At 41.0% G+C, this 17,756-nt stretch overlaps 1 protein-coding gene across 4 annotated transcripts in view; it reads right to left on the bottom strand.

Moving 5' to 3' along the window:
* Positions 1 to 1,757: 1,757 nt before the first annotated feature.
* The window catches only part of ZNF462 (zinc finger protein 462), a 95,035-nt gene continuing 79,036 nt past the window's right edge, over positions 1,758 to 17,756 (bottom strand). For all 4 annotated transcript variants that reach the window (XM_030003675.2, XM_030003676.2, XM_030003678.2 and 1 more), the window contains 4 exons: positions 13,368 to 13,591; positions 10,838 to 10,970; positions 5,704 to 5,818; positions 1,758 to 4,457 (listed from right to left, as the gene is read on the bottom strand). In XM_030003675.2, the coding sequence (XP_029859535.1) occupies positions 4,256 to 4,457; positions 5,704 to 5,818; positions 10,838 to 10,970; positions 13,368 to 13,591 (674 nt within the window). In that variant the 3' untranslated portion in view covers positions 1,758 to 4,255. The remainder of the gene's footprint in view (positions 4,458 to 5,703; positions 5,819 to 10,837; positions 10,971 to 13,367; positions 13,592 to 17,756) is intronic.

The following is a 17,756-nucleotide window of genomic DNA, read 5'->3' as shown; positions in this document are numbered from 1 at the left end:
TTCCAAAATAACTAAGCCACAAGTATCAACATTTCACATAGCCCCTATCACTTCGCAAAGAGTAGACTTTCCACTGGAAACGCTACAGTTCCGGACTATAATCCTTACTTACCATGACCCTGCCAATCCTCAGTGTTGGTCTCTGAGTCACAGGGTAACCCCAACTGCTCAACTCTTCTCCAGGGAGGTTGTGTGTTTGCAAGGGAGGGAGATAGCGGTCTCCCTTCCCATAGCAACTCCTGCAAAGCCTTTGCACTGGTGTGAATACGAAAGCAAGATCTTTGCATGGAGAGCATTCAGGCACTGTACCTCTAGACCAAAAGAAAATGCCAGCAGTCAGCTAGCAATAACGTGGCAAACATTTACCCAGACTTCTTAAGAAAAGGAAGGACAATGAGCCTGGGAATACAGTGTGTGCAGAACATCAGTTGTCCCGCGGCACAAATGCTCCCTGTGAAGCCCAGGACTCCCAGCTAAAAGAAAGGGAATTGTCCAGCAAAGCAGAGAAGTAATGTGAGTAAAGGATCATGTTGGTAACTATTTCCTTTGCCTTTTCCCTCCTACCCCCTTGTTATATTTCAATTCAGCACAGGAATCTCAAGGGAGGTTATCCAGTCACTTTCAGCCGGAAACCTAAAACTGGGACGATCAAGGGCGTTGGTTCAAAGTCACACAATCCTGCCACTGAGGTGAACGGGATAATGCACTGTAATACTCTAGAAATAATCCCAAATTCTTGCATTACATCAGTTATGTAATTCTTGTTAGTGATGTACCACTGAGCAACCCCTTCCCTTTTTAAATTGGTCGAAGTGCAGGTTACCTCTGGGCTAGAACATACAACATGCAGATTATTTGTAGGTCTCCCTCATGAACAAATGTTTCCAGAGACTGCTGAAAAAAGGCAATGTCTAACAGACTAAAATGCATCCCCCCCCCCCCCCTTTTTTTTTCCCTCTGTAAACATAGGATCAGGAAATTAGTATTTTAACAGAGAAATATTTTGACTCCTAGGGACAAAGGTGGAAGAATGTAAAGCTATCAGGTGATTCAAGCTTCCATACTGTTTAACATCATACACATTCAGTTGAGATCCAGTTCCAGTACAATCAAAAAGCTGCTTACACTGGAAACAGGATCTGATCAAAACACACCCTGAAAAAAACCCCTAACATCTTCTGAATGTGCATTTAAATATCTATATTTAAGCAAAGAAAGATTCCAAGACAACCCCACAAGTATAATTTTAAGTTTTCAATGGAGAAAGAGGAAAAAATAATGCCTTCTGCTCCATCTTACTGTGTGTATATTCGACTCTAATTTAAGTACAGCCTCAATGCTGGATCCAGTAGGTCATTGGATATTGGAGCATACAGTATCCCAACTCATGAACAGACTGAGTTGCTAATCCAAATACCAGCCTGTCTACATCTATTTTGATCTTTCAAGACAGCTTGCGAAATTCCTTCATTTCTATGTTTGGGTTCAGGAGTCAGCAGACTTTGGCAGTGTGCCCTTGACCTCTAACGCATGTTGGGCTGGTGGATATTCAAGGTATTCTTTGGGGAGGTGGTAGACCCTAGACCTGTGTAAGCTTGGGGAAGTCACTCCCCCCCACCTGTAAATCCAAAGTTCTCAGTGAAATAGGGGAGGAAAGGGTGCTTTTCTCCCACCCAGAGCTGCCAGTTGCACAACCAGTAACTTTTACAGACCCATCATCAGAGTAGCCAATACAAAACTACACACACACAAGCACACACTCTTAAAAAGTTTTTATTAATTTTCATTGTTTTTTTTTTTAAAAAAAACAAACCCGTCAGTGCAACAGTTCAGTATCCCCTTCCTATCCCCCATCAGTAAGCAGTAATTTTAAAATCAGGAAATACCGAGTGCTGAAGCCAATGGGTTAGCATTTTGCTATTATTTCCTTCTGTCAAACTCTGAAAAAGTCCTCTGTATAAATTAAACAATGAAAAAAATGTTATTTTCAATTCTATGTCATTACAGTCAACAGAATCATAATAATGCATCTATGTGTGTCCACAATATATCAGGTATACATTTTTGGGAAAAGAAAAAAAGGAAAAAAAATATGACATTCTAGGCTTGTTAAAAGGATAATGGTCCCATATTTTTTATTAACAGGTTAGCAAAACAAAATCCAATGGATTACAATATTTACATGTTATTTGAAAAATAAAGTAGTGATAAAAGCATGTCACAATCATTATTTCTTTTTTTTTTCTTTTTCATTTTTGGTAACCATTACAAACACCCAATCCAGGTATGGAACTGTTTAAATACATTTGAAATGAGGCCAATTAAAAACAAATACAGACACAAAATGTGTATTTATACTTGTCCCTCCAATGTGTTTTTCCATGACGTTCCCTCCCTACTTCAAAAAACAAAATTAAAAAAAGCCAACAAAAAAAATCAAAAGAATCCCCCTAACACACAACTGATGAATCCCCAAAAGCAAAACACCATGCTTCTCAAGTAGCACTTATTCCACAAATGCAACATTTTTGCCATCAATTTTATGTGAAGCTCTCTAGGACACCGTTTCCTCAGCAGCTTCCTATTTTCCCCCCTCCCCCTCCCACAGATCCCCCCCAAAACAAAAAAAACAAACGAAGACACATGCATTTCTAAAACTAGGTTTCAGTCAAGTACTTTCTACTTTTTGGAAAGAAACTCTTTTTTTTTTTTGTTCACAATCAGAACATACCACAGGCACCAGATCCTGTATTCATTGCTCAGGCAAAAGTCCTGTTGAGTTTGGTAGGCTTTCCACCCAAGAAGTGGTGCAGGATCAGCCACTTAGGTATGCAGGTTCCTATTCATTCTACACTGCTCCCCTCATGCTAAAAGCTAAGGAGGAGGGGAAAAACTTAGCAACTCCATCTGGAATCGAGTAAAAGTAGTTCTCCAGGCTCAATGTCGTATGTAACTATTTCACCTCCGCTTGCAAAAGATGTGTTAACAGACACCCCTCCCTCCCACCACACCAAAACAAAAAGAAAACACACACACCACAGACAGAAGAAAAAAAGGCAGCCAATCTTAACAAAAAGTTACTGGTGTGAGACTGATAGATGTTAGTATGACAAGCAACAGAATGGTTATGAGGACCTATGTGTTTGGCCCGCGAGCTGCATAGCTGTGCCGTAAGTTTGGTTCTTTAGTTTTTAAAAAAAAAGTTAAAACTTCTTTGTTATTTCCATATGTTTAAAATTAACAACAACAACAACAAAAAGTTCTATTCACAAGATCTAGTCTCCTTTCCCTGTCCCCCCCTTGAAAAGAAATAACTCATTTTACATGAGAAACTTAATTGTGCTGTATTTGTAACACCTCAGGCTGATAGAAAATAAACATGTGGCAAACAAAACCGCACAATCAGTCACATGAAATCTATCAAATCCTAAAATTATAACTGAATACTAACAAACAGCTTACCTGGAATAAAGGATGACAATTCACAAACAGTTATCTAGGAATTAAAGTCTCTCTCTCTTTTTTTGTTTTTTTTTTTACTAAAATAATTAAAAAAATCACAGTATTTTAAGAAATAAAACCCACACTGGGATTTTAAGCACGATTTGTTTTCCTTTCTTTAAAACTTTTTTTCTTCCTCCATTCACCACCTTGCCCAGCAGTCTCTACATTTAACCACAACAATGACAGGTAGTACTGACAAATGCAGAGATCTCCCTTGGTTAATTCTGAGGTACTAGGAAACAGGTGACTGTTTTAAGCAAAGCAGTTTCTGTTTTGTTTTTGTTTTCCTTTTTTTTTTTTTCCTCTTTTTTTTTCTTTTCTAAAGCAGTTGTGTTCAGTCTGGAAAAGCGTTATGTATTAAAACTAGAAAAACGCACACAAATTCGTGCGTTGAAAAGTTGTCCCCCCCACTTCTTCCATGCTCACGACGCTTCCATTCACAAACAATCCAAGTCTCCACTGCAAAGCACGATGTGTAATGTAGGAATACGGGGAGTTGCTTCATTAGTCCAAGATGAATGTAACTTCCCATTGTCAAGATCCAGAAGAGAAGATGCAGTGATGTAATGGAGCCACTTATTCCATCACTTAAATAACTTTAATATACACACACTCACACAGGTACCAGTGCTTTGAAAATAGATCATTCAGTCCTAAAAGCAGCTTTATTTCTTCCTTCTGCCCACCCCACCCACCCACCCCACCCCGTTCATCACTGTTCAAGTACGTTGATTAGAATCACACCAAATGCTTATTCGTTTTTGGCCTCCGAGTTGTCTTGGAGAGGTTTGTCAGCAGCTACCACGCTGACTGCTGTTTCACTGTTGTGGGAATAGTCCACCACCATTTTCTCAATAACTTCTTTTTCTTCTGGCAGTGTGCTAACAGTTTCTTCTACATCCTCCTTTGGCTGGCTGTCCTCACTGGTCCTGTGCTTGCTTTCGTTCAGTGCCCTGGAAAGCCAAGCAACAGAAAACAGAAACATTTACAGTCGATATGGAGAACAGCAAAGCCAATCTGTGCGTATCACACAACGGAGAAAAACAGATCACTTTCTAAAAAGGTAGACGCAAGCAGCCACACCACTGCCACCTCATGCTCAAAAGGAGAGGCAGTGGAATGAAGCTACCTACCAGTGGGACCCACGACATCCTAGCTTTGAAACCAAATCTTTATTTGCTCTACACTGGGACAGATAGAAGATGAGAGGGAAGAACTACAATTGTGACTTTTAAAATTTTATTCCCCTTTTCCCAGTCCCTTGTAAACAAGACTTAAAAGGCACCAAACAAAGGCACAGGAAAAGAGTGCTTTTCCCAAAGAGTTAATGATCCAATAAAAATTTTTATAGGTTGCAACATTTCAAGTACTCGTATTTAGGCAGACAAGATTAAGGGTAAGAGAAGTAATATTTCTCATCCCATCAGAGTTAACCTACAATATTGTATTTAAATGTCTTCCACATGTCAGCAACCTTGAATGAAATCTACTCTTTGAAGAAACTCTGGTCAGCAGAGAAATCTCTGCTACAGACGAGATCTTAATCAGAAGAAGGAAAATGATTCTTCCAGAGATGCCTATCTTATCTGTGATCCGTATTATGCCACAGTGTGCAAACTGCTATAGAAAGGCAAAGATCTTCACTATGAAGATGAACTAGTGAACTTCACTGTGCACATTTTAGAAGGAGTTCATTCAGATTGATTTTACTTCCCTTAAAGGTCTTGACATTTCTCTGCACATAATTCTTTGCACTGCTATGCAAGTTTAGCTGCAAGCGTGCAAAAGAGATATAACAATAAAGGGGAAAAAAAAACCAGTTCCTTTGTAGAACATTCCATAGAATTTTCTGCCATTTTTATGCTGCTCTGCTGGCAGGCAAAATCAACAGTACGCTTAGGTAAAATTAATCCTGGCCAAGTGGTATTCATCTTGGCACAATGTTAAATTTTAGAATCACAGTTAAACCCTACAGTCTACAGCCACCCTGGGCAGCAGAGTTAAAAAGGATGAACAGGACTTCCCATGCAGAGACATCTGATGACTGTATCCACACTTGTGACAGACAGAATTGTTCTTCATAGAACTGTGTTTGCCTTCATCACAGGGCTTTTTGGGAGGCAAGGAATGAGGTGCAAGGAACGCACAGAGATCTACTGTTACTTTGGCTGTTTGCCAAAGGAATGTAAACCAACTTACATGCCATGTCTCAGCACATGTCGCTCCCACTCAGAGCCTTCCGTAAATGATCGGCCACAGAACTCGCATGGGAAGCGTTTCTCTGGAGCACCACTATCAGGAAACATCATGGGATCTGGAAAAAGACAGCATAGCCCATGAATTCAGAAGTGCCAGGGCAAGAAGGGACCACTGTGATCCTGCTCTGATCCCCTCTGCTGCACCTTCTCATCCCTGAGAAGCAAAAGGACTTACCTATCAATTACCTGTGTTTGTGAAAATGCAACTCCCCCAAAGCAAACTGACACTGCAAGCAACAAATCCCATCCTAAGTCTTAAAGCATCACTGCAAATAAGGGTAATGAGTTACTACTCCCTGTTCCTGTATTTCAACAAATGAAGAGACTGTGGAGTTTTAATTCAAAACCAAAACTGAGAAGTTTAGGGCTGAAATGGCTTGAAAGCAAAATAAAAAAAAACACTAAAGCCCATCTATAATTCTTCAATTCATAGTACAAATTTTAGGAAACAAAGACTTGGTATATTTAATGTGATCCTCATAATAATTGGATATCCCTTCATCATGAAGGCTTGTGGGTTAAGTCCTGCATCTTAACTGCATAGGTGTTTCATCCCATCCTAATCTTTTATACATTGGGACCTCATTTGCAGAAGTGTCAAGCACCTAGTAATACAAGAGAAGTCACTGGCAGCTCAGGGATCGGTATTTCTGAAAGCCAAGCTCCATGTGAACACAGCGAGCTTTAACAAAAGATGAAACATTTTCTCACAAATTAAGAAGATCACCACATAAGCCATTAAAAATAATTGCATGGACTATCTCACTTGATTCTTTTGCTGGAAATGAGACAGCACCATCTGCTCAGAGCATTAATTCCTTAGCAGGGATTATCTTAAGCAAGAAATCAACAGAATGTCTTTCTGACTCCTCCCAAACTACATAAAAGAAAAGGGATTTTGCTTCATTTTGGTTCTGATCTCTGCTCACTTGATTTCTTCACTCTCAGATTTACTCTGTTCAAGATCAGTCTATAAACTTAAAATTGCCCACACATTCCCTATCATCCATATATAAGTCCTGTAAATGTATTTTTGTGACACGCTTCTCACTAGCCTTTACTAAAGTTCTATATGGAATGGTTATTAACATAAGTTTTTGCCTCTTCTCCCTGAAAGAAAAAAAACCCACTTTGTATTTCTTACTGTCAGTGATTTATTATGTGGTTAAATATCACAAAGCAAGGTGCTGTGTCAACAGGAACACCAGAGAGTAAGTCAATGCCATTAGTTCTGTTTACATTTGGATTTTAATACCTTATGTGTGGTACAAATCTATAAACATACTGCAACACACAGACTAGTTATGGTACAGGGACAAATATTTATGGAAGGTAAAAGTTTTAGGGGCAAATGCTGCTGTTCTGTACAAGAACATACCTACTGTATAGTACACAATAGGAAGTTTACTCTGGGCCTCTGCAGAGAGGAGATATGCAACATAGAGGCTGTTTTGCTCCAATAGGGAGGAGTTAGGGTGGTTCAGCCTGGAGAAGAGAAGGCTCTGGGGAGGCCTTGTTGCAGCATTTCAATTCCTAAAGGGGGCTTCTGAGAAAGATGGGGAGAGACTTTTTACCAGGGCCTGGAGTGACAGGACAAGTAATGGTTTTAAACTAAAAGAGGGTAGGTTTAGATTGGACGTAAGGAAGAAATTTTTTAAGATGAGGGTGTTGAGACACTGGAACGGATTGCCCAGGGAAGGTGTGGATGCCCCATCATTAGAAGTGTTCAAGATCAGGTTGGATGGGTCTTGAAGCAACATGATTTAGTGAAAGATGTCTCTGCCCATGGCAGGGGGGTTGGACTGTATGATCTTTAAAGGTCCCTTCCAACCCAAACTAGTCCATGATTTATACTTGCAACTCCCATTAAGATTAGCAAGTGCTAGTCTAGTCAATCCATCACCTCTTCAGAACACACTATCGTGTTCACCCTACTGCACGATCAGTTTTGCTTCTAGGGCTGTGAATTTGGACGGCTTCTCTGGAGGAGTATCAGAGCTGCCCTTCTCTGAGGCCTGCAGAAGAGAGGTAACAGACTGCACAGACAACCGACCTCTGTGCGGTTTTTCAGCATCACACATACAAGCACTCATGGACATTTATTTTTGTCTGCTGTGGAAAAACACCTCTCAATTCCAACTTCTGCTAAAACCAAGACATAAAGGTCAGTAAAGATAGGCAGTTCCTCTGGGATGCAGTGCCTACAAGGGGGAGATGTTCTTTCCACGGTGTATGCCAGAGACCCTCTTTTCTCCCCCTCATCTTCTTCCTCCCAGGTCAATATATTTTCTACCATCCTTTACCAGCAGCCAATGACTCCCTTCCTTTCCCATCCAAGATAGCAGTTCAGCTCTGCTGAACTCTGCTGCTCACCTCTGCCTGTTCACATGGGCAATAGCCCTTCTTCGGTCCACTATCCAACCGCCTATTTGGAGAAACAACACACTCTTTGCACCTGCAGTACTGCACATACCAGCCAGAACTCAAAGTGGCGAATGTAGGCAGCTGTTTGACTCACGGAAAGAAATCCTGGTTCTGCCAAAGTCACAGACTTCAGAGGGTTCAGACAGCATTTGATTCCAGATACTCGGAGCACACAGAGGCACTCTCAGCAAATCCCACTTCCTGCTAACACCACAAAGGCTAGAATTGTCAAAAGCACCCGAGTGGCATACAGGATTACACAGTTTGATGTGGTTTGAAAGCTGTGACTGCATTAGACACTGTGACAGGCTATTTAAAACCATAGGTCTGGTCCTCTGCTAACAGGGCAAACCATTTCTGTGTTAGAACTGTCTTTTGAAAATCCATAGGGAGATGTCAGCATGCAACTCAGCATCCAACCATGCCTTCAGTTCCTGTCTCACTGGGACATTTTCCAAAAGTGTACCTTGCATCTTGCGCCTTATAGTGGTAATCCACAACTTGTTGAGAAAAATATAATCAATACAACTGGATCTTTTCTAAATACCCTTGCTGTAGTAGGCATAATGGTTTTCTGCATTTTCTACCTATTTTACTATAATATATTACAAATGGTAACAGATTAAAAAGAAGAAATAACAATGGTGAAACATTGACCCTACAGGCCAGTCAGGAAAGAGTAACTGCAAAGCAAACTTGAAAATATGCATGATTTTTTTAGACTGGTCAACTGAACAAGCACGCAGAAATCATTTTAGCCAGTCACAGATTTAAAAAACACAGATAAGGTGAAAAAAGTACAAAATAAAAATTAGAATTATGAAGATACTATCCCTTGCTTAACTATTGATCACATGAAACATGGGGATAACACTTATCTATTATCCCTGCAAATTTAGATCTCCAGCATAGAAGGTGGTATTTTTACATTCTCACAGTGTTACCTAAGCCAATTTAAACAATGAACTTCACCTTGGGCTGTCCCCCTCCCCATGGCGCATTTACAGGGATTTGTAAGCTTGGCATATAGCACCTTCTTCTCCTTGGTCTAGATGCCATGGGTTGCAAGGTCACTTCAGCACCTGTGCTTGTATGTAATGCTAAGGTAATCCTCACAAGGACAACATGACTCTTCATTCCCTGCTAGCTGTGGGTCTATACAAAATATTAATCAGCCTGCTACATCTGCAACTAAGGTGAGCTGCTCCTTTAGTCAAATCATTACACAATCATTGGTCCAGACATGAAGCTCTGAGGGTCGAAGCTGTCCCCAAACAGACACCCAAGCATGTTTCCACATGAGTTACTAATGTTGAACTCTGAAATGCACATAAAACAAACATCCCTTTAGGTCATCCTCTGATTTTTCTGCTGCTCTTGTGAAGGATATTTTTCATTAAAACATAAATGGTTTCCTATCCAACTCGCTTCCTTTCTCATTTAAATAAAAGCTATCACTAACCACACTTGAAGTGAAGTGCTGGTGATAAGCGCAGACTGAATTTATGCTGCAGGGACACTAAACAAAAGCCAAGACACTGGGGTCTTGCTATGAAAAGGTAAAAAGCATGATCTGAGCCCCTCCTGTTCTGTAAAGAACCTGTGAACCCAGAAATTGGAATTTTTCAATGTCTGAAAATATGTAGGGAGACACATTTTCTCTTGTGAACTCACTCCTGAGTGAGTTTGAAAGCTTAAAATTCAGGAGGAAAAAGGTAAACATGGTGGCATACCTTTAGTTAAAGTACATAGAACTTGGCTAACTGCGGTCATCAGCATCAAGAGGGTGGGTGACCCCAGGAACCTGACATTCAGACATCACAGGCCTAAGGATGTTAGAGTTGTGAACATACTGCATTTGACTGACAAACTGTGCACCAGAGCAGACTAGACAACACACAGTTTACACCAGATACTGCAACAACCTGATTTGCATGGGGGAAGGTTGTTGGAAGGGAAGGACAAGAAACCTTTAGTTCAATTTACAGAGAACTTACTTTTTCCCTGCTGATCTAACTTCGACCAAACCAAAATAATGAGCAAGCACATGGCCTAGCCTTGCTGAAGTCAGTGGGATTAGTCTTAGATACGAATTTAGGCAGATATTTAAATACACAATAGTACAGGTGGGGCATGGACCTACCCTGGCTCCAGAGCTGCCAACTGCAGCAACTGCAACAGGACTGACACTGACAAGGAATGCTGGACACAGAGTTAAAAACAGCCCATAAAAAAGTTTGGCCACGACCCCTTCATCCCTTGCTTGAACAATGTCAAGTGAAAAGATGAAAATTGGTTACCAAAACAGAAAATCTGACAGACCACTAAAATACTCCACTTATGTAGTTTTCCAAGCCCTTATAGATGTTATCTGCATGGGCAGAGAAGTCACAGATGCTATCTGTGTTTTCTCATAGTATGTATTTTCCAAACAGACAGAAAACTTGTAATAAGGATTAGAAACACAAGATTCCCCCAGGAGCATCAGTGTCTTCACAAAAGCCCCATTCTGCTCCTGCTGGCACATGCCTGCATGGCTCTACAGGAATGTGCTATAGAGTCAACAGCTGACCTTGCTTAGTGGGACTGGTAGGGCATGTTGCAGTGCCAAAAAAAACCAAAAAAAAAAAAGAAAAAAGGGCTGCACTGACCTCTCTCTTCAGTCTTGGGGCTTAACTCTTCTTCTTTTTCTTCTTCATCACTGCTGGAGCTCTCTGTTTTCCCCTTCATTTGTTCCAACTGGTCCAAGTTAACCCGTCCAACCAGCTCAAAATTACGACTCACCTTTGAAAGAAACACTTTTGTCAGCAATCAGCACAATCAGTAGCTAATCAGAAAAATCATCACATATGCAGAACAAAATCGAGTACACCCCAACGCCTGCTCAGCTAGACGTGACATGCAGTCACCTAATCAAATTAACACACATTTCTTTTCAATGATAGTGATTCTTCTTTTGCTGTTTATTTTGCATTTCTCATTTTTGGTTTTCAAAAATTAATGACATTCAGTAAACCCCTCTCATTTCTTCCTGGTTTTGATGTATTAAAAAAAAAATATCCAAGAAATGCAAAACACTTTAAGTTGTATCCTCTTTTTATGGGACCATTCAATGGCTGTGATCAGACACTGCTATTGCACATCCACATTGAAGGAAAATTCTTTGTGACTGGTTCATTCAGCTTCATTCATGAAAGGATGGGTCTTTTACTAAGCACACAGCTGCTGTGTGCCACATACACTTTTGCTCATTAATAACAGATTAATTTTCATTATGAAGGGCTGCAAAGTGCTTTGCAAACTGATACACAGACTATAATGGGAACACTTCACCCAGCAGTCAAATTCAGCTAACCCTAGGGTGAAATGCACCAGCTACTTAACAGCTCACAGCAGCAGTATGAAAGGAGCAGCTCAGGGCACGGAATTCAGGAACTCCACCACATCCAACAGAAACAGCAGAGGAGCACTCCAGATTTACAGCAGAGGCAGAGCATGGAGCATGACACTAGGGCTAGTATTTGTTGGACGAGAAGTGCCCTCTGAGCTCATTGATTACTGCTGGGAAGGATTTTGGATTCATCTTTCATGCAAAGAGACAGCGCTCCAGCAGCACAGGCACTCAGCCACAGAGGCAGACAGGATGGAGACGGAGGAATGAGCGCAGTACAACACCTCCTGCAAGATACTGAATGAAATATCAACACCCACTAACTATTTTTTATCCCTCTGTGGGAAAGGGAATGTGAATAAACCTAAGGAGCATGTGAATCAGACTGTAGTATACCTTCAAATAGCAAACTATCCTAAATGCGGTGGTGTGCAGATTCCTAGCACTACTCTGTACAGACAGCTGTGATGAGGTTCTCTGACTTAACACGTTACCCACTGAGATTTAAACAAACAAGACCACATGCAAGGCCCTTAATTCAACTCAGCTCATGCACAGGAACTCTTTAAGGTGCAATATATCACTTGGGTATCTGAGCCCAGAACTTGGACACAAATTAGAGAGATATAAATTACCAAAGAGAAATGGGGAAAAGATACCCTAAAGTACTGGCACTGTCACTGCAGGTCCAGATTGGAAGGGAGAGCTGAGTAAGGGAATCATCTTCCCAGCCTGATGCACTGTGTCTAAAGAATGAGAACTAGTGCCTCCTGGATATGCCAGGTGCCTAGCTGTGGTGACTAGGAGACGTGGAGCATCTCGTGTACCGTGTGAATTGCAGAAGGTTCTCCAGAAGTAATAAAGAGGGCAGATAAGCATAGCAGGCCAACATAAGTTTACAGAGTTTGTTTTTATAAGACAGCCAAATATTTTTTAAGCATGAAAAGTTTTGCTGGGACTGCTGCTGCTGTCAGCATAAACGTATTTGGCTGTAAGGAAAGTGTCATTCAGTCAATGAAGTAGGAGTGAGTTTTCAGCGAGGACCTGGGCAGCTCAGCTCCAACAGGTGGAGACATATAGCTGCGTCCCCTGGAAATGTGACAAGGAAGCAAGCACTCTAAGAAATACTCCAAAACACATCTCAGTTCTAGAACTTAAGTGTCTCTCAGCTACACAGCTCACAGTTGCAGAAATTCAAAGCTAACAGTCTGTGGAAAGCCTCTAATGACTTCTCAAAGACTGGATCAGGTCTGCACTCAGGCACTCCACAAAAACTCCAAAGCAATCTTAACTTACGTCCTGGTTATACTTGCTGTTTATCTTTCCCTTGTTAAATGTAAAAGGCCATGTATTGCCCTCTTTGTTATTAAAAAATGCATGGCATGTCACGCTGCTGAAGTTGCCAGAGCAATCTTATGTTTGGAATCTCCTGTCTTTTAGAGGGGCTGAATCACACAGCCCTGATATTGATTCTCAACCCTTTTTTTTCTCTCTTTAAATAAACCTAGCATAAAGTGCCTCTTCCAGATAATCATACTCTGCATACAACAGCCTGCCAATTCTGATCAATCTGAACAGCTTTAGAAACCGTCAATTTTGAGTTTCTAAAGAAAAAAAGAAACAATAGATAACAAAGGAAGTGAAGCCCAACAAGGGATTAGTTTCCAAGATTTGGGGAGGGAGAGAAAAAAATCCAACAGCAAGTTCCTACTCAGAGTTGACATGCAAGTAAACTAATACAGCATTTGCAAAGAGTAGATTGCTACAAATTAAAACTGTTTGGATGTTACCTTGTGCTCATCGCGAAGGTGAGCGTCCAGCTCCTCTGTGTGTTTGGTCTCATAGTAGCAGAGTTGGCATTTGTAAGGTTTCAGTTCATTGTGCTTCTCTATGTGCTGCTGCAAGCTCTCATCACTGGAGCAGGTAAAGGTACACTTATCACAGCGGAAAACAACTCCCTGCAAGTACTTTGACAGTTTGGAACGGCAGACTTCAATGGGAACGACCCGCTCTTCTGTAGGGACAGGACAACATTCACTTAACAAATTTCATGAAATATCAGTCCCACATGTCAACAGTTTGGGCACTACCACCCACACAGGGAACAGGGTCTGTTATATGGGTAGCAAGTCCATCTATAAAGGAATGGGAGCTAAGCTGGACCAACAAAAAATACAAGACAACAATTCTTCGTCCAATGACAGGGTTATTCCTCCAAGGCTACAAATGCAGGTGTCCTCACAAATGTAACTGCTTATTGGGTGAAGAGGATGGGAATGGAGGTTTGGGGGCAAATAAGACTCCATCTGTGAGTCAGAGTAGCAGAGCCTGGGAATACAAAAGCAACCATAAATCAGCCAGACCGAAAGTCCACTTTCATTTAGTACTTGACAACAGCCAGGAACGGCTGCTAGAAATGTAATAAACAGGGAAGCTGCAGGGTGCTTCCCAATGCATCACCCTGCTGGCTCTATAAAAATCATAGCTGGTATCCTCACCATCACATCTAAAGCTACTCTCTGGGGACTGAGAGGGTAATGTTACAAGGCAGCACCCTTCCCTGGAAGGGGCTGTGCAGTTCAGCCAGGGGCAGAAACTTCCCAGCACACCCACAGCTTTCAGAAAGCTCAGATTCAGAATGCACACATGATGTACTGAAAACGCTCTTGCTGAGTTTTTAAACTCTCCAATTCTCAAACAAAGCACTGACATTTAACAGAACAGCAATTAATTTCAGTAATTTGACAGAGCCAGAATCCAATGTGTGTAACATTCATCCACTGTGGTTCCCTGAGCTGTGCAGACAAGGGAAACCCCAAATTTGACCCTTCAGCTGAGGGTGACCAGAAGATGCTCATTATGAGCTTTTGTTACTCAACTGGCCTTTTGAACTAGAACACTGAAATTTAGTATTGTTACTCCTTATGGACTGCAAATTAAAGGAGGAGTTTGATTCTCCTCGTGCAGGTTCATCCCTCACGACAGACTAAAACAAACAAATGAAAAAACGATGCCTGAATCTCAGATGGTAGACATGAAGGCTAGGGGAATGCGAGAGGTGGCAATCCACATATGGATCTGAGCCAATGGGCCTTTTTCTTTAGTGAGGAGGGTAATATCACATCCAAAGACAACTACAGAAATACAAACTCCCTTAGGGTTTCTGGAAGGTGGCAAAAGCTCCATTGTTCATTCACTTTTGGCCAATCCACATGTTACCACTGCTCACAAGACTTTTTTTACAGCCCAACAAAATACTGCATCCTGCTCAGCTTCTCCCTGAACACAAAAGTTATCCTATCTCATAACTTTCTCTTTGGCTACTTCAAAAAGCGGAAGTTTTTCCCAAAGCCATGCCTTAAAAAAAACCCCTGTGGACTTGTAATTTTTTTCTACACCAACAATAACTTCTCTAGCTATAAAGACACCAAGTTGTGGCCGTTCAGGGTGGGAAAAGGGGAGGGGAGAATAGGATCTAAGAGACGACAGAATTTAAAGCTGTGATTCTGGGGTCATAAGAAGACTTTTTACAAGGTGGTTGTAGCTGTGTGCTTTTGAACACACTGAAATAAGTGACACAGCTGGTTCTAAAATTGAAAAAGTCAAGTGAAGTTTTCAAAAAGAGAAATACTAATTAAAATATTTGAAAATTCACTTTTGCTCTAGTACCTGGCATAGATTAAAAAAGCTCAAACATGGGATGGTATAAAACTTTTTATCTACCAGTGTAGAGTAATGCAGCATTCCCTAATTCACATTAGCAAACCCTATTATCTCACAATCACACACACACTCCTCAAATCAAAGGCAGCACAGTAACATGAGAAAAGCAAAATAAACATCAATTCTAGCCTGAAGGATTTCACTTTCAGGGGATGACTTAAAACTTTTACATGATGTATTCATGTCAGTGAGCTTCCTCCAAGCAAAGACTTTGGAACTTGCAGGGTTATTTGGATCCAGAACCTCCTATTTTGTAAGGTGATGGTCTCATCTGTAGCTTGCCCTTACAAAGCTCTGTTCATTTAATTACTCATTTAGAATGCACTTATCATACCTGGGCAACTGACAAACTGACCATAAAGCCCCACAGACAAATTGAAAGAGGTAGCTTCTTCATCCATGTGTAGACTTCTTCAAAGTTCAGCAGTGTCTAAACAAAGACTACTGTATACACCTCACAAAAAGATGTCCTGAACTGTGGAACAACTTAGCAAGAGGTGTAATTAAAAAACAACAATAAAATAAACACTAAAAGGCATCATCTTGGTTTAAGAAACCAAATCCTTCCATTAGACTGAAATATTCAGGCTAATTGTAATGCAGATCAGGGATTAAACTGAAAGGCCATTAATGCACTAGGTATTTGCAATACAGTAGCTCAAAGCAGACATATGGTTTTTTGCTCGAGGCATAAAAGAACCCATGACTCTATCAGTCCTTAGTTGTAAAGAAAAATCTTTACTCAGCAACACACCACAGCATATACAAGTTATTTCCTTCCCTTAAAGGAAAACCAAGTACAAAAACCTAGTTCTACTATCTAGACACAGATCAATTATTCGGTCATGTTAGGTGTTTGAAAATCTGCATTTTTGCCTGCAAATCCAAGCTACAGTAACAGAACATGTAGCATTTGCATTCCAGCAGCCAAAAGCAAGCACAGCACAAGGTTCTGCATGTATCAATGAAGCTGTGTGTACAAGGGATGCCAGAAACAACCACGTGCAAGGAATCAGGATATGTAGCAATGAAGCCTTTGGGGAGGTAGGTGAATTTGAAAATTTGACTTTTTTATCTTAAAGTTACTATTTATTCAAGAGAAGCAGGTGTGATTTCTCTTAAATGGAAGAACAAAATCACTATGTGTACCATGAAGAGAATAAAATGATCAGTAAAAGAAGAAAAAATAATGCCCCAAGGATTTTAAAGTAGACCCAATAGTGATCTTGGTAAGTTGCATTCAGCCCTGGAAAATACCAATGTGTTCCAAAATGTGTGATGGGAATGCTACTGAAGGGATAATGAAAACTAATTGCATTGTCCAGACTAAATTAAAGGCCAGCACCTCCGTGCTGGCCACAGAGCAAGCATTCACTGTCTCCTCTGTATCTCCTCTCCCTAGGCTCACCTGTCACAAAGGTCAGGAAGAACTCGAGAGCCAAACTTACTCTCTTCACATACCTGCCTCTAGCTGTGTCAGTTGCCTGCTACAGGCCACCTGTAATGACTCTGTGCTCCATCTGTACCCACAGAAGGGATGGTGAACTGCTTTTACACTGATGAGGAATAGGTGATACATGGAAGAAGGCTCTTGGAAGCTTCCTGTTTGCCCTCATTCTTAACAGCAAGCAAATTCCTTGCCTAATTTTTTCTCACTAAGCATTCAGGCTTCTAGCTGATAATGCTTTAGCCCTGTAAAACACGGCTTCCGTAGCCATTCATTAAGAGGCATATACTCTCCATTTCAAGCACGTGCCGTTTCATCAAGGATTAGGGGTGCAGCAACTTAGAAGTAATGTAAGAGTCATGCATCTGTAAACATGTCTTTTTACACAGGATGAACATTAACTATGAATGGATCAAAACTTTCACTCTTGATTTTACACACTGCACCACTCCATCTACCTCAAAACTAAGTTTCTTGGACCACAGCTCAGCGCTATGCTCTTGTTTTACCAATGCAATGGCTATAAAAGAGGAAGGCTATCTATCTCAGACTACATTCACCATCCCTCAGTCTCTCTTTCAGTGCATGTTAAATCTTATCAAAATTGTCTGCTTCAGCTGCCACACAATCAAACACAACAGTAAAGGGCTTTTTTAGCTAGATATATGCACCAAGAAGAACTTTAAGGAAGGACCCTATTTCCTTTATTGCCTGGATGCTTGATGCCAGAGAAAACCCTTGTCCATCCCTCAGTGGCCTCTGAGATTCTTTATCAGCTATAATCTCATTTGCATTAAAACTTCTTGTACTCTGTTTTACCTCTCCCACCGCTTTAGTGGGTATACCGTTATGTCCTTTGCTATCAGCTTTGCTTCAGCAGCACAATGGCTCGAGGTTGGTTTGTGCAACTGAAGCAACAGCTCTGCAAAAGAACAGACCCACAGTGTCACTCAGGAGGTAACCACCTCCTTCCAATGCTGTACAGGCAGTACAGCTCCTTGAGCTCTTG

The sequence above is a fragment of the Aquila chrysaetos genome, chromosome Z (genome assembly GCF_900496995.4).
Source record: "Aquila chrysaetos chrysaetos chromosome Z, bAquChr1.4, whole genome shotgun sequence".
Classification (NCBI taxonomy): domain Eukaryota; kingdom Metazoa; phylum Chordata; class Aves; order Accipitriformes; family Accipitridae; genus Aquila; species Aquila chrysaetos.
This window is presented reverse-complemented; position numbering and strand designations above follow the sequence as displayed.